The sequence below is a fragment of the Ictidomys tridecemlineatus genome, chromosome 7, assembly GCF_052094955.1.
Source record: "Ictidomys tridecemlineatus isolate mIctTri1 chromosome 7, mIctTri1.hap1, whole genome shotgun sequence".
NCBI lineage: Eukaryota > Metazoa > Chordata > Mammalia > Rodentia > Sciuridae > Ictidomys > Ictidomys tridecemlineatus.
This window is the reverse complement of record NC_135483.1, coordinates 170053752-170070811: the sequence shown is the minus strand read 5'-3', so window position 1 is coordinate 170070811 and position 17060 is coordinate 170053752. Positions and strand designations below refer to the sequence as shown.

Sequence of the window (17060 nt, the reverse complement as noted above, 5' to 3'; positions counted from 1 at the left end):
AAATGTTAAGACATATCCCAAACAGCCGTAGGTGCTGGGGACGTAGCACAGTGGTAGAAAGCATTTGCTTAGCATGCACGAGACACTGTATTCAATACCCAGCACCACTGAAAAACCAACAAAAAACACCTAGTGGGCTAGGGTTGTGCTCACCTTTCCTCTCACATGTGAGACCTGGGTTCCATCCCCAGCACTACATAAAAATAAACAAAAATATTTAAAAGCAAAAAACACCTATTTTCAGTACTTGACTAGCATGGATTAGCACTTAATATATAGCACTATTTACTAGAAGCAAAAGGTTGATTTCCAATCCCTAGTAAAACAAACCACTTCCCATATTCGAGCACCTTATGAAACTTTCCAAGAAAAGCTTATCTAGTTCAATTAGGAATCATTTACCTATATATGTTCCTCCCAGGGCCCAGGACACATTCCAGATCACATGACAGGTAATAAGTTCTGTGGGGGGCTGGGGTTGTGGCCCTGGTATAGCACTTGCCTAGCACATGAGGCACTGGGTTCAATCCTCAGCACATTAGTATCGACAACTAAAAATATCTTTAAAAAAAGGTTCTGTGAGGTGGTATTACATATCACATGCCTGCAATTCATCTTCCAGGAGGGTAAAATAGGTTTTTCAAATCAGAAACAGCCTGGGCAATTTAAGACTGCGTCTCAAAAAATAGAAATGGCCAATATGACTGCCCCAAGTTCAATACCCAGTACTGTTCCAAAAAAGGTTTACTTCATAAAGGCATTATTTTAAATCTGTAACATATAAGTGCTTTTGACAATTTTGGCACTTTCCCTAACCCAACTTCCCTCCTCTAACACTGTAACATGTCCAATATCTTTTAATACTCAATGTTATTTTTGAGTGAGATTTGTCATCAAATCAATTTGAAGATGTTGGCTTATGGCAGGGCATGGCGGCACATACCTACTTTGTTGGCTGAGGCAGGAGAACTAAGAATTCAAAGCCTGATGTGGCAAAAGCAATGTGCTTAGAAACTCAGTGAGGCCCCATCTCCAAATCAAATGCAAAATAAGGATGTATGTGAGTTCAATCCCCTACACCCAAAAAATGGTCTGGAATGTAACTCAGTAGGAGAGTGCTTGCCTAACACAAGGTCCCAAGTTGGATTTCCAGTAACACAAATAAGGGCAGGGCAGAGTTAAACAGACTGTGTCATCAGCATGATACACTGCTGACGACTTCACTAACAGGTACATCAGAATTGCTAAATATTTAATAAGAATGTTAAATTTTTATTACCTATTAATTACATAGCATTGAATTCCTTCCCTCAAAATGACAAGGAATGCTCAAGAGCCAAGGGTAATCTTTCAAGCTTTTATTTAAGTGCAACAATCTAGGATGGATTTTAGATCTTGTTAAAAGCAGCCACATCCATGGACTGCACATAGTCCTCAAATGCAGTGATCCGTTCCTCCAGCATATCTGTTCCAACTTTATCATCTTCAACTACACACTGTATTTGAAGTTTTTTAATACCATATCCCACTGGAACTAGTTTAGCTAAAAAAAAATATTAAGAAAAATCTGAAGTTAGAAAAGTCTTGTTAATGGGCATATGCAAATTCCAGATTTCAACTTCAAAACCCAAAAATTAAACTCACAGGAACCCCAGACCAAGCCATCCGCTTGAATGCTCCTGACACACTCCTCTAATTTTGCCATATCAGTCTCATCATCCCAAGGTTTCACATCTAGTAAGATGGAAGACTTGGCGACAAGTGCAGGTTCTAAAAAACAAGAAACACCATTATTTAAAGTAATCATGTTTTCACCATAATCCAAATATCAATTGGTTTTGGAAGCATGACGTCCTTAGCCAAACATAACTAAACAATACATCATGTGTCTGTCACACACATGTGCCCACTTTCTCTTTGGCTAAGAAAGAGGCATATAATTGTATAACAGTTTATTTCCCACAGAGGAATGCTACAACTGCTACCATTAGAACAGCTGCAGACCAGTAGCTGTGGAAGTTTTATGAAAGGTTTTGAAACACTGACCTATTCAATAAAAGTGGAGGAAATTACTTTGAGGTCAAGTTTTGAAAAAGATCATTCATATTACTATGAAATGAATGAAGACAAATGACCTACTTTTGGCTTTCTTTGATTCATACTGTGCAAGGCGTTCTTCCCTTAGCTTCTTTGCTTCTTCACTTTCCTGTAAAGAAAAAATATATTTCACAAAGCTGGTTATTCCTCTGCTGAAAGCTGGAGGTGGTGATATCATCACGAGACCACCTTTATCAGAAAAAAGCAAATCCATCACGAGCTCAGCCGAAAGATGGTGATTTGATTTTATTCATCATGTAACCAGTGTGAATCAAGGTTTTAAAGGCAGATAATAAAAGCCAGGATTCAAATCCAGGTAATCTGGCAATAACATTCATACTTATACACAAAGATACACTGCCTATATATTTTACATAAAAAGTTGTCATACCTCTTCATCATCAGATCCAAAGAGATCAATGTCATCATCATCTTTGCTATCTGTAGCTCCACTCCCTGTGGTGTCTTCCACATTGGCAGGGCCATACTTTCCCAAAGCTTTCTTCACTCCTGGAAGGCTTGAAAAAAAAATTCAATTGCTATTAGGTTGATATAATGTCCTTTCCTGGACAATGTGAGATTTTATATATATAATTGTATATAATTAGGTCCCTTTTGTATTAAGAATTCACTCTTTACACATTTAGAACTACTGGAAAATTGAACCCAGGCCATTAAGCATAGTAAGCAAGTGCTCTGTCTCTGAGCTATAATTGCAGGGTGTCCTTTTAAATTTCGAGACAGGGTCTTGCAAAGTTGCTGGGGCTGGCCTCCACCTGCAAACCTCCTGCCTCAGCCTCCTGAGTAGCTGGGATTACAGACTTGTGCTCCTGAGCAGGGTTAGAATTTACACTTTAACACACTCCCAGGTAAACACTTTAGTAAGTCCAACTCCTCACCCAACAAACATTAGTACCATGTGAGATGTTATATTCAATACTCACTATGATTTACTCTTTCAGTATCAACATTTCTGTTTGAGATTTCATTAAGTATGCTCAGTTCCATTCTTAGTTAACTGGAATCCACTTCCCCAAACTTCCACCCTTGTTGGTAGTTTCAGAAGAATGGCAAAGGACTGAATGATTGAGCCACCCTCTCACCCCATCGGTGGCCCCCCCAGGTCAGGGTCGAAGCACATTGGCAGGGCAGTGTGGGGAAAAGTTGAATTGCTGCTGTCCATGTTCTACCTGTTCTGTGAAAAAATGCAGGACTTCAGTCTCTTGGCCTTCTAAGATCACAAAAAAATTTAGCTTACAATATATCAACAGGACTAAAGTAGCCTGGGTCCACTTTTGTCATGTGAAAATCCTGATTAAGCTTATAAAGCAGTCTTATTCTTCAGATAGATACAAAGATATTTTTACCTGGCCTTTTCCTTTTCATAAGACTTGATGTGATTATACCAACGTAGGGCATGGCACAAGTCCGCAGGCGGGGGGCCAGAGACGGCTTCAAATACTGCCACATCTGCTTGTGATGGCACATACCTGCCAAAGATAAACAATCATACGTTTTTAAACGACACAAACATCAGAAAATAAACTACATAGCTAATCAGTGAAGGTAATTAATGGGATCTCGCCCACTTATTACCGAGATGAGTTGCTTAAGTTTTTAAATTATAAGCTGCTTAAGATCAGAGACCAACTGTTTGGTTAAACCACGCTATCCGGAGAAATACCTGCCACTTCGGTAGATCTCAAAGTCTGTGCTCTATCTACAGGCTAACACTTCCTAACTTAGAAAAGAGGTAAAATACAAACTTGGTTGAATCATGTAAGTGGAAATAAAGCACATTTTGACCTTTACTCTATAACATCGCCCTCCCTGGAGGCGGTGCTCGAGCTGTCCCAGGGTCTAGCCTCCTTCTCCCCTGCTCCTGAGGTGGCTGCGCCACGTGGCCCCGGACGCCCGGCACCAGAAGCTCCCTAGCCGCCCCGCCTCGGGTCCGCTCACCCCTCGATGTAGCTCTTGTCCGCCAAGTAATCATTGAGCACCTGGAGGCCGGCCGGGCTTTTCAGGTCTCCGAAACCCATGGCCTTGTCTGTTACCGGTAGCTGGATAGCAGCGGAGGAAAAGAGCGCGAGAGGTCGGCGCCTAGCGCTAAAAGAGAGAAAAGGGCCCCAGCCGGCCGGAAATTTCCTTATATAGAGATGGAGGCGTTTCCCTCCGCTGCACCCGGCTAAAGGTTAAAGGTCAAATTACGTTACTATTCACATTCTTCCACGTAAAAATTGGGGAGTTCTGAAGTTCTGAATTAAATGGCCCACAAGTGGTCCGCGCACATTTCGGTGTCTTTGAAAATAAACAGAAGGGGCATTTCTTAAATTCGTACCTCCGCGGCTTCCAAAAACTACAGGAACCGCCCCTTGAAATGCCGGAGATGACGGAAGGCGCTAGGTCTCAAGGTTCCGCCTACTTCCGGCGGAACTGCAGTCCCAAGTCGTCTGCCCTGCCTCTTCCGAGCCCTTCGTCAGATTGACGGGAATTGCCGAATTTAACCGAAATGTGAAATTATCGAATCAGGGTTTCTGGTCCCTCTTGACTTTCCGTTCACCAGGCCCGGCTGACAGAATTAGCCGAGACCGCCATATTGGATAAGTTGCCGGGTCTCCGAGGGGTCAGTGTGGGCCGGACACTCCAGCTGAGCAGCTGCAGCGGCTCCGGGCAGAAGGTGAGGTAGTGTTTAGGTGAGAAGGCTGAGTGATCTCGGCCAGAGTTTTAATTTTTGACGGGACTGCCTTATGTGGCCCAGGCGACTCGTTCTCCTTTGCCCTTGACTGGGCACCGCCTCCCGCCCTGCCGCCTTGGGAACCCCTGAGTTGCGGCAGGTGAGAATGTTAGTCTTGGTTTCTGGTCCGGTGGAGCAGAAAGGAGGAGGAGGGTCGGGAGACCCTCTGAAACGCTTGCCTGAATGCGGGCTTGTGAGCGACCTCTCCACTGCAAGGAAAATCAGGAGTAGGCCGTTTTGTTCCTCGGAAAAGCACCTGGGTCACAGTGATTTGGGCCTAAAGGCTTAAACATTTCCCACAAATTTCCATATGCTGCACCTGGAAGAGTACGTTATTACTTAGTCACTGTTGCTTAGGCAACTGTTAATGCCTGTGATGGTTGTTTTGTTTTGTCTGCTAACCACTTTGGGTATCACTTTTTATTCCTTTTCCTGTCGCGGAAACTGACAAAGGACTTTAAAAGAGTTAGCGTAAGGTCGCATTTATAAACACAGTTAAGTTATTTACAAGTTCTGGGTTCTAAACCCATTTCCTGTAAGATCATGGATCAGACACAACTCTCTTCACCCGTGAACTGAGAATATAGAAAATGTAACGGGAATTGTTTTTGATGAATAAACATCAGGTTCCTTTTTGGTTTTGAAAAATGTTTCTTTTCATTGAGTTGTGAATCATTACATCTAGTGTTATAAGCCTGCAAGAGCACCTGCACCTTTCAATTCCAGACAAATGGTCTCTAAATTACAGCCAGAGATTGGAGACGTAGTTCACTTAATAAATAGTTCCTGAACATGTACAGTAAACCAGAAGTTAGTCCATAAAGAAGAACAAAATGGGTTATATGGGTGGGAATTTCATCAGGAAATTTTAAAATAGGCTGATGAGGAAAGCCTGAGAAAAGACCTTTAAGCCAAAATCCGAAGGATGGGGAGGGACCAGAAAGATCTGAGGGAAGAGCCTTTCAGGATGAGGGCAGGTATAGAAAAATGTGGAAGCTAGGAAACCTGCGAAGAGGCTATTGAAATGGTGCAGGCAAGAGGGGGATGGTGACTTGGAATAGGGTAATATTTTGGAGGGAGAGAACTGAATGGGTGCGGAATATGTGGTGGAGAAGGTGGAGTATTATAGTCCCTATGTGGAAAAATGTCGGTTCTAGTTTTAGAGGTAATTGGTCATTAACATTTTCCCAACAAAAGTACAGTTTTCCTCTGTATCTGCAGAGTCCACATTTGCAGATTCCCCATCTTCAGATTCAGCCAACTTTGGATCAGAAGTATTCAGGAAAAAGTTTTGGAAAATTTGAAAAAACAAAACTTGAATTTGCTGTACACAGAGCACTAAGTTGCATCCAGGAGAATGAAGTGATGTGTAGGCATACCCTGCTATAGTCTTCTGCTGTTTAACAGATCTTTAGTCTGTCTCCATAACTTATTTGTTTGAGCATTTTCCACCCAAAGTGACTTTATCTTACCCATGAACTCTAGTTAGGCCTCTAAAAGGATAACTGTCATTATTCCCATTCCTACCCATAGATAAATATGTTTAAAGCATATTTGCAACAGAAGTGTTGCAAATCTGTATTTCTTATGTTGGAGCTATGCAGTGTTCCATTCGTTGCTGAATGTTCAACAGGCTAATTCACACTACTTTTATATTGTGTTACTCTGATTCAGCAAATTCAGGTTTACTTTTATATGCCATCAGTAGTTTTTATTAGGACAGATGCTACTCAATTTGGAACTTGGTGATAAGACCATTTGGTCACTGTTTTTGTAAGGGCACTGTGCTAGGGCTTCAGAAAAGGGAAAGATCAAATTCCTTGCCCTCATACAACTTATACTCTAATGGGTACTAAAATTGATACCTAACCTGCAGTTAAATAAATGGAATAATAAATACACACACACACAATGGGTATTGGTAGTAAAGGAGCACAAAGGAAGAGTACTTCAGAACTGATTGTCAGTGCCCAATACAGCCTTAATTCAGCTTTCACTGGCAGTTATTGAACTCCTAGTAAGAGCATATTGCTTAGGAAGTATTATTATTCTTCTTTGGCTCTGTACATAAAGAACAAGAAACTGAGGGGCTGGGATTGTGGCTCAGTGGTAGAGTGCTCGCCTAGCATGCACGAGGCACTGGGTTTGATCCTCACATACATGTAAAATAAAGATGTTCACCTAAAACTTAGGGAGAATAAATACTTTAAAAAAATAGAAACCGAGTTGCCCAAAATTACTGGAATGTAACAGATGTGCAAATTTATTATGGAATTTATGAATTATTGTAATTGATAAATTAGTGAAATTAAATGAGATCTGAATGAAATTTTCTATTACATATCATCTATGATAAGTTTGCAAAATTTTTGCTTAAAATGTATATATGTTCTGTTTTCTAATAGTATTATTGCAACTATTGAAGGTGTTTCACTGTCCAGATATTTTTGTTGATACATTATAATCACATGATTTTTATTTTAATACCTTTAAAAGTTCCAATGAAAAATGATGGGTTTAGAGCCTTAGCCTTTATTTTACACATAAATGATAATGTGAGTAAAGAGAAAGTTCATTGCATAACCTATATGATCAACTGAGTTCAAAAAAGAACTAAAAAGAGTGCAGGTACCTTTTCTGTTCGCCCATGTGTGTCTTTATTCAAGTGGTAATGTTTATATAATCCATCCCCATTCATTTTGGCAATTCAGCAAAACGCAGGGCAGCATGTCAATTTAGCACTATTTATTTTATTTTATTTTGTTTTAGTATTGAAGATTTAACCCGGGGCACTTTACCACCAAGTTACATCTCCAATACTTTTAATTGTTTTTTAATTTTGAGACAGGGTCTTGCTGAGTTTCTAGGGTCTTGTTCAGTTGCTAAGGCCAGCCTTGAACTTGCAGTCCTCCTGTCTTAGTCTCCTTAGTCATTGGGATCACAAGCATGCACCATTACACCCAGCATCTTATGCACTGTTCCACATTTGGTAACTATTTTCAAGGATTGTCCTGTGCATTGTAGGATGCTTAGCAGCATTATGCCCTCTCCCCACTAGGTGTCAGTAGCTTCTTCCTAGTTGTGAAAATAAATGTCTCCAGACCAAATTGCCAAATATTCCCTAGGAAGCAAAATTGTCCCTAGTTGAGAACCACTGTTTTAAAGCTTACTTTAAGCCTTGAGGATAGGTACTGAAGATAGAGTTCATCGTATAATGAGAGTATGTAAACATATAATTGCAAATCTATAAGGTAAATGTACTACTTAGCACTGAAAACAAATCTTAAGACACAGAGAAGACTTGCTTGCAAACTATCTCAGTATATTTCAGGAGCATTTAGGAGGTGACTACACTTAGAACACACACAATGATAGAATGGATGCTTGTAGAAAAGACAGAAAAGCTTTATTTTACACAGTGTTAATGATAAATTCAGTCATTCTTGTTTATTTTTCTATACTGTAGTGATTTAAATTTTATCTTTTCTTTGTGGTTATAAAATAGCAAAACTGCCTTTTCCATAGTATTAGAAAGTCCAAATTTAGAGCTAAGCACGGTGGCACAAACCTGTAATCCAAGCAACTCAAGAAAAATAAAAGGGACTAGGGATGTAGCTCAGTAGTAAAACACCCCTGGGTTTAATCCCTGCTACCAATAAATAAATAAATAAATAAAATTAAAAACAAATTTATATACTAGCTACTCCTTCTGAGCTGATTGGCATTGTGCAAATCCCTTAAAGTTTCTGAGATTATTATCTGTAGAATTTGAGAGAAGGCAGGAGTGGCTGAGGCAGGAGGATCACAAGTTCAAAGCCAGCCTAGCAACTTGGTGAAACCCTAAGCAACTCAGCAAGATCCTGTCTCTAAATAAAATATAAAAAGGGGCTGGGGATGTGGCCCAGCGGTTTAGCACCCCTTGGTTTAATCCTCGGTACCTAAAAAAAAAAAAAAAAAAAAAGAACTTGAGGGAAAAATTTAATATCAGGACTTGTAAATGCTTAATGGCATATTATATATGAAGTGCTACAAAACAGAACTAAAAAGTTTGTAATTATGTGGGGTTTTTTCCCTATAATAATATAACTCTTTGTTTTATTTTTAGCAATATGTTAAGGATACCTGTTAGAAGGGCCTTAGTGGGCCTTTCGAAGTCTCCTAAAGGATATGGTAAGTTGTGTTTTGTTTTTTCATTTGTGTATATGAGACTTTATCTTTGTAAAAATTGGTCTAAACCTTATACCCGTAACATGTTTTAAATAAAAATACAGTGTTCACTTCAGCAGCATGTATACTAAAATTGGAACGAGACAGAGAAGATTAGCATGACCCCTGTGCAAGGATGACATATAAATTTGTGAAGCATTCCATATTTTCATGTATGTACAATATGTCCAAATATACTCTACTGTAATATATATCTAAAAAGAAAAAAATTAAAAAATAGAGACAAATTATTTAAGTTGACAGAATAATTTTCAGAATAAAACTGGGGGCGGGGCATAGTGGTGCAAGCCTATAATTCCAGCAGCTTGGGAGGCTGAGGCAGGAGGATTACAAGTTCAAAGCCAGCCTCAGCAACTTAGCGAGGCCCTAAGCAACTCAGCAAGACTTTGTCTCTAAATAAGATTAAAAAGGGCTAGAGATGTGGCTCAGTGGTTAAGAACCCCTGGGTTCAATCCTTGGTACCAAAAATAAATGAATAAATAAAAGTAGACAATCGTACTTTGATATTCAGGCTTGAAAAGGCTTTTTTTTCCTAATTCAATATTAAAAGTTTATATCTAAAGAAATAAGTATGAAATGAAGAAACATTTTGAATGCAGTGTTTATGTGATGTTAATTTTTCACCTCTTTGTTTTGATGGTCAGTTCGAACCACTGCCACAGCAGCAAGCAACTTGATTGAAGTATTCGTTGATGGTCAGTCTGTCATGGTGGAACCAGGGACTACTGTCCTCCAAGTAAGCATATATTCTAATTCTTTATTTTTGTGAGTGTGTTCTTCAATTAAAAAAAAAAAAAGTAATTCCTTTATATTGTTTATTCTAAAAAAAACCCACTACATATAACAACATTATATGACACTAGTTGGATTTTCAGTTGTGATATTTCAAAGTAAACTATCATTTATATGTGTTTGACAGTCTTAGTGAACTATGGTGGTAGTTCTTTTGTTTCACTTCTGCCTTCCAAATGATACCCATTAAGAAATTTGAAGTTCTCTAAAATAAACTTTTGGTTACTATAGGTAAGTGGGAAAATGTAACCTTAGTTTGTTGTGGGCCTGGTTGATGCTTTTAACTTTCATGTAACTTGAATTTTAATAATTTCTAGGAATGTGTCCTATAATGCAGGTATGTAGATGGTGGAATATTCTTGAATTCATGCCTTAAATACTCAATGTTCCAACTTCCCCCAGAAATATAACAGATTTGGTCATAAGAAGTGATGCTTCATTCCATCTGCAGATCAGCACAGAACTAAATGTTCATTGTTTATTTCAGCAGTCATTTCTAGATTATCTATGAGGCATTGATACAAAGCACTAAATATATAACAAAAATATGTTCAAGGTGCAATGGAAAGTATTTTGGCATAGAATAGGTGGTAGCAGAAAGAGATGTCAGGGGCATCTCACACAATCCCTGAGGAAGATTTAAAGGATGAGTAGGTATGTTTATATGTGAATAAGGACAATGTGCATTTTCTGTGGAAAAATAATTAAGGCAGATAACTTGTATTTAGGAAGCCTCAAATAGTTTGGTATTGATAAAACATGAGGTATATGTAGGAAATGAGATAGCAGAAAATCAAGGTATGAGGAGGGGTAGGGCTAGTCATGAAATAAAATATTTGCCAATTAAAGAGCTTGTTGTTGGACCTTTGGAAAATTTGAAAGCTAGTAAGCACTTGACAATGACTGTAGAGGATGATAGTTTGGAGAACAGCAAAACCAGTGTGGGAAAAGGAAAAAAAATATCTTGTATTTATGAAACACTAAATTTTAAAAAGCCTAAAATAGATAGTAGTAGTGGAATTAAAAACAAGAAGGATGTATTCAAGGGATAATAAGACACAGATAAACAGGCCTTTAGACCTGATAGAGAACAGGAGTTTTTTTGTTTGTTTGTTTGTTTAAATGGGTTTTTGTTTTTTAGCTTATTTGTATGTAGGGGATAGAAACAGGTTAGAACTACATATTCAAATGCCTATTTAAGTCTGAAGTTTAGAGAAGTGAAATATCTGGACTGTGGCTAAAGGTTTAAGTTTAGTCATCATGTAGAATGTGAGCTAGTATGAAGGCTATGACAGTGTCTCATTTTTATACCTGCTGCATCTAGCACATTTTTGTGGACTAAATGGTTAAACACATTTTCCCTAACTAAATAGTTAAAAAATTGAAAGTTGATAAGATTAGAGTGAGAGCAGAGGATTGAAGAACTAGTGTAGAGGAAATTTGAACATGTTTATAGACTAATAGAAGAAGGAACTTGCAGAGAAGGAGGGTAGTAATTGGTAGAGTGAAGCTAATTCCTCTCTCTTGGCAAAAAGAAACTGGGAAGAGCTTCAGCTAGTGTAAGAATGTGAGTCCTGGGCTGGGTGTATGGAGCCAAAGACAGAACTAGATAATAGCCAGCTAGATGATGTGAGAGGTATCTCTAATCCAAAGGAAGGAAAGAAGGAAGTCCATATATGAAACCAATGGAACAGAGTTTAAAGGGGAGCCTTTGTAGACAGTGCTTTAGAACAGATGTGGGAAGTCAGTCTGTGAATACTTTATCCAGTTTCTCTTTCACATAAGATCAAGGCATGGTGATGGGTCTTAGATCTCCTGGGGCAGCTTCAGTGCCAACAGGGGTGCAAATCAAGAATCAAAAAAGGAGGGTATCAGAAATGAAATAAGAATGGGTGAAGGTACAGATATTTATGGACAGGAAAAATAAAGTGGCCTCCCCACCCCCTTCTATTTTAACAAGAACAGCAATGAAGTCAGATTATTCCAGTGCTGATTTTGGCGGGGGTAGGGGGAATACTGGGGATTGATCCCAGGGATGCTTAACCACTGAGCCACATCCCTGGCCCTTTTTATTTTATTTTTTTGAGACATGGTCTTGCTAAGTCGCTAAGCCTGCCTTTGAACTTGTGATCCCCCTTCTTCAGCCTCCCAAGTCATTGAGCTTACAGGTGTACATTAAGACATCTGGCTCTAATGCAAATTTTTAAAAAATTTTGTCTTATAGGCTTGTGAGAAGGTTGGCATGCAGATCCCTCGATTTTGTTATCACGAAAGGTTATCTGTTGCTGGAAACTGCAGGATGTGCCTTGTTGAAATTGAGAAAGCTCCTAAGGTACTTAATTCCTATAATTCCACACCATGCTGTAGAATGCAGAAAACAGTAAATCTTGCCACAAACTTTATTTAAAGTCAATACTGTCGTAGAGGAGAACTTAGCCCTGTTTACTTATTATCTGCAAATTCAATGTTTTTTGGGGGGAGGCACAGTTGACTTATTTTGTTTCAAAACTAAAAATACATTGATAGAAGTGCCTTATGAATCTAAGTGCCATATAATTGAAATGGGTCTAGAAATTAAATGTGATTTGCCAAGTAGCACATTTAAAGTGGTTATGTGGTACCATTTTCACTCAAGAGAAGGGTTGTAATGAAGAAGTTCACTTTGAGTAGTTTAATTGCATTTTGGTGGTTAGTAGCACCTACAAATGAAAGTATAGTTTTATGATGTTCTGTTTCACAGCAGAATAAAAAAAATGCATCAGCTATTAGAATATATTTAAGAAATAGAGTGTCTTAGTTTGTTTTGTTTTGCTATTTAAAAAATATATCTGAGACTAGGTACTTTATGATTTTTATAAAGAGATTATTTAGCTCACTGTTGAGATGCTAAAAGTCCCAAAATGAGGCATTCCTGTCTGGCTGGCCTTTGCTGAGAGGATCTGGTAGCTTCATAACGTGGCAAAAGAGGAAGCAAGAGACCAGGGTGGGGTCTCACCTTGCTTTTTATAATAACACACTAACTGGAACTAATCTACTCCTCTGAGACCTAACCTCAGAGACCAGCATTAATCTGTTGGAATTCTATAACCTTCCATTAGGCTCTACCTCTTAAGAGGTCCCTCCACCTTTCAATACCATTAGTCTGGGGACCATGCTTCCAGCACCTAAACCTTTGGAGGATAAATCATGTCCAAATCATAGCAATATCTTAATTGTTTATAGGAAGAATGTGAAATACCAGATTATCCATATTATAACAATGAAAAGTTGGAAAATTCTATCTGGAGAAATATTGTTTTTTGCTTGTTTATTTTTTAGTTTTTAGTTTTAGATGGACACAATATGTTCATTTTACATTTATGTGGTGCTGAGGATCGAACCCAGTGCCTCATGCATGCTAGGCGAACACTCTACCGCTGAGCCATTACCCCATCCCCATGCTTGTTTTTGAATATATAACTTAATGCTGTTATGTAATTTAATGTTAAATATAGATATGAATTTTTCTGTTGAAATTCCAGGTTGTAGCTGCTTGTGCTATGCCAGTAATGAAGGGTTGGAATATCCTGACAAACTCAGAAAAATCTAAGAAAGCCAGGTACTTTGTTGTTACTAATGTAGTAGACTTTCTTAACATGATATTTAGACCTCCCATTGACTAGAAATTTAGTATCTAACTCTGAAGAAGTTGGTGTGCTTGGCTTATAAAAGTAATGGAGATAAGTACACGTATAAGGAAGTCAAGTCAGGGATTTATGGAATTAACTTTAAAATGGAATCATCATTTAAGACCCTGGTTTAGTAACTTGCTCAAGTTGTGATGATAAAGAATTTAGATTTAATTTAGTACAATTATTATTAGTAATCGTACTAAATTAAATCTAATTTAATTTTCAGAAGCCCTTTCAACAACTTTTAACAATATATATACTTATATATTGTTAAAAGTTATAATTTCCTAGATTCTCTAGTGATATTTTATTCAAGACTCTTATAAACAGTTCAAATTTTGTTTAGTACTTCCAGAATGATAGTTACATTTGCATTTCTTATAATGCATGTAAAATCATTACTCCCTGTATGAGAAAAAGTTTATCTGTGAAGATAAGTAGCCTATAGGTAAGCCATTCAGAGTGCTAGTTTATTTATGACATTATAAAAAATTTATTCTTTTTTAGATATACATGACAGTAGAGTGTATTTTGATGTTATTTTATGTGTTTCAATTTTTCATATACAGAGAAGGGGTGATGGAGTTCTTACTAGCCAATCACCCATTGGACTGTCCCATTTGTGACCAGGGAGGCGAATGTGATCTGCAGGTATTTAGTATAGTTTTTTAAATCTTTTTGATTCTCTCAAGTTTTAATTTCATTGGTAGCCTTAGATTGACTCTTTTGTCTGCTTAAGGATCAGTCCATGATGTTTGGAAGTGATAGGAGCCGATTTTTAGAGGGTAAACGGGCTGTGGAAGACAAGAACATCGGGCCATTGGTAAAGACCATCATGACTAGATGCATACAGTGTACTCGATGCATCAGGTAATTTTTTTGTCTCTTCTGTAATGTTATTGTAAATGTTCACAGAAGTTAGTGGAATAACAATGGAAAGGAGGGCAATTTTTATTTAGTGGGGGAAAAAGGCTTCTGGTTTTAGTATGCCAATAAATGGGCCGGACACGTTGACACACTTCTGTAATCCCGGTGGCTTGGGAGGCTGAGGCAGGAGGATTGAGATTTCAAACCCAGCCTCAGCAATGGTGACACTCTAAGCAACTCAGTGAGACCCTGTCTAGAAATAAAATACAAAATAGGGCTAGGGATGGATCTCAGTGATTGAGTGCCCCTGGGTTTAATCCCTGGTACCAAAAAAAAAAAAAAAAAAGTCCAATAAATGAGTAAATTGTTCACTTTCAATTAATATCAACTTAAGGTGAATTTAAAAAGTAAAATAGAACTGGGTATGTAGTGTATGCCTGTAATTCCAGCCACTTGAAAGACTGAGGCAGGAGGATCACAAATTTGAGGCCAGCATGAGAAACTTAGCAAAACCCTGTCTCAAAAAGTTAAAAAAAAAAAAAAAGACTCAGGATATAACTCAGTGTAGAGTGCCCCTGAGTTCAATCCCTAGTACTACAAGAAAAACAAACTAAAAAAGTTAAATAAAAATTAAACCCTACAAGTATTCATCCTAAGATAACTTGTTGAGCTGTCTGCCTAGGATTTGTACAGTTTTCTGTTTGCATATTATATCTCAATTAAATGCAAATATTTATTGAATTGTCTTTATTCAAAGACTGTGCTCACCACTGAAAATATACTCATGGCTTTTTAGTGTTTTGAATATCATATTCTTTGTGACCATTAACAGGAAAAAATTTTCTGGACTCAACCATTTGACAGCATATTTTTATTTTACAGGTTTGCAAGTGAGATTGCAGGAGTAGATGATCTGGGAACAACAGGCAGAGGAAATGATATGCAAGTTGGCACATATGTTGAAAAAATGTTCATGTCTGAATTATCTGGGAATATCATTGATATCTGCCCTGTAGGTGCCCTAACCTCTAAGCCCTATGCCTTTACTGCACGGCCTTGGGAAACAAGGTATTGATCTTCTTTGACAATTTGTTTTTTAATATAATTTATTACTGTTCAAAGAATGTTCAGTGTCATTTTCTTCCTGAGTGGTTCTTTTTTTTTTTTTTTTTTTTTTTTAGTTGAACATAATATCTTTATTTTTATATGGTGCTGAGAATCAAACCCAGAGCCTCACCCATGTTAGGTGAGCACTCTGCAGCTGAGCCACAACTGTAGCTAAATTATTTTGTTTGCTAAGTTTTTATTTGTTATTTTGTTTATAAAATCATTTTATTGGAAGATAAGTAGTTATATTGAAGGATAGGATGAAACTGTAAATTAATTATCACTTTCTTGAAAATTAATTCTAAAGTACTTATTTACAAAATTATTCTTTTCACACGTTCTTTTAAGGTGTGAAATAGTCTTGATACTTTAAATTTATAGTCTCTTATTGTACATTGTTTTCAACCATGTGGAAATGTCATATTTTATTTAACCATCTCCTGTTAGTATATGTTTATTTATTTTTTAATTTTTTTCTTTTTTGTAGATGTAGATGGACAGAATGCCTTTATTTTATTTATTTTTATGTGGTGCTGAGGATCGAACCCAGTGCCTCATGCATGCTAGGCAAGTGCTCTGCCGCTGAGCTATAGCCCCAGCCCCTAGTATATGTTTAGCTCGTTTGTGACTCTATAATTGTAAATCTGTAAAAAACATTGCTATTCTGATTCTTTTAATAAAACCAAGAAATGGAGTAGGTAGATAGAACAGGTGAGAATATTTTTAAGGTTCTTGAAATGTATTAAAAAAATTTCTCTCCAGTTTTTATTGTTTTTTGTGAAGAGGGATTGAACCTATGGACATTTACCACTAAGCTCCATCTCCCATCCTTTTTATTTTGATTTTGATGTAGGGCCTTGCAAGTTGCCAAGGCTGCCCTCAAAGCTGTGATCCTCATGCCTCAGCCTCCCAAGTCACTGGGATTATAGATGTGTACCACTGTGCCTGGCTTATTTTAAAGTTTATATTTTTCAACTCCAGCTCTTTAATTTCTGAGTTCGTTTGTTGTTGCTTAAACAGATAGTTTTGGCTGGGCAGAAATCACAAATTTACAAGTTCAAGGCCAGCCCAGGCAAGTTAGTGAGAACTTGCCTCAAAATTTTAAAAATGGGCTGGGTATATAGCTCAGTGTAGAATGTTTGTCTAGCATACATAAAGCTCTAGATTCATTCCCCAGTTCCACAAAATAATAATAACAATAATAATAATTTCTCTTCTTACTGAGAATATCTTGACTCATAGTTGGCATACTTCTCCTTTAATTCTTTAAATGGTTTTCCTTGAATGTATTTTTTTTTTAAATTTTTTTAGTTATAGATGGACACAATATCTGTGTTTTGTTTGTTTATTTTTATGTGGTGCTGAGGATCGAGCCCAAGGCCTCATCCTTGCTAGGCAAGTGCTCTGCCATGAAGCCACAGCCCCAGCCCCTCCTTGAATGTATTTTAATATTTATTTTTATGTGCAATTTCTTAGAAATTGCCTGTGTCAGCATAGCTTAGTAGTCAGATGATTGTGCTCAAACAATGAGCCAGTACGACTTCCATCCTCTGCCAATGGGTGGA

The 17060-nt window shown here is 37.7% G+C and overlaps 2 protein-coding genes and 3 non-coding genes across 5 annotated transcripts in view; 2 read left to right on the top strand and 3 right to left on the bottom strand.

Moving 5' to 3' along the window:
* Positions 1–1343: 1343 nt before the first annotated feature.
* On the bottom strand, positions 1344–4203 carry Eef1b2 (eukaryotic translation elongation factor 1 beta 2). The gene is made up of 6 exons (XM_005335105.4): positions 4057–4203; positions 3465–3587; positions 2489–2615; positions 2140–2206; positions 1645–1770; positions 1344–1543 (listed from the first exon to the last, which is right to left on the bottom strand). The coding sequence occupies exons 1-6, from the start codon at positions 4134–4136 to the stop codon at positions 1389–1391; spliced, it is 678 nt and encodes a 225-aa protein (XP_005335162.1). The 5' UTR covers positions 4137–4203; the 3' UTR covers positions 1344–1388.
* Positions 1884–2018, bottom strand: LOC120883819 (small nucleolar RNA SNORA41). The gene has a single exon (XR_005726011.1). It is a non-coding gene; the product is annotated as a small nucleolar RNA SNORA41 (small nucleolar RNA).
* LOC120883816 (small nucleolar RNA SNORD51) lies at positions 2284–2362 on the bottom strand. Its single transcript, XR_005726008.1, has one exon. It is a non-coding gene; the product is annotated as a small nucleolar RNA SNORD51 (small nucleolar RNA).
* Positions 4204–4615: 412 nt separating the features above from the next.
* Ndufs1 (NADH:ubiquinone oxidoreductase core subunit S1) overlaps positions 4616–17060 on the top strand; it is a 35816-nt gene continuing 23371 nt past the window's right edge. The window contains 8 exon segments of the mRNA XM_005335103.5: positions 4616–4774; positions 8937–9001; positions 9703–9794; positions 12075–12182; positions 13372–13448; positions 14091–14172; positions 14261–14391; positions 15271–15456. Coding sequence (XP_005335160.1) covers positions 8941–9001; positions 9703–9794; positions 12075–12182; positions 13372–13448; positions 14091–14172; positions 14261–14391; positions 15271–15456 — 737 coding nt within the window. The 5' untranslated portion in view covers positions 4616–4774; positions 8937–8940.
* Positions 9102–9208, top strand: LOC120883879 (U6 spliceosomal RNA). Its single transcript, XR_005726058.1, has one exon. It is a non-coding gene; the product is annotated as a U6 spliceosomal RNA (small nuclear RNA).

Bases quoted from the DNA above. Each gene is read 5' to 3' on its own strand.
- Eef1b2 (XM_005335105.4), bottom strand. From the start codon at position 4,136: ATGGGTTTCGGAGACCTGAAAAGCCCGGCCGGCCTCCAGGTGCTCAAT. The intron at 1,771-2,139 runs GTAGGTCATTTG...CTTGTTTTTTAG, and splicing joins TGAATCAAAGAAAGCCAAAA to AACCTGCACTTGTCGCCAAG. The intron at 1,544-1,644 runs GTGAGTTTAATT...ATTTTTTTTTAG, and splicing joins TGGCTTGGTCTGGGGTTCCT to CTAAACTAGTTCCAGTGGGA.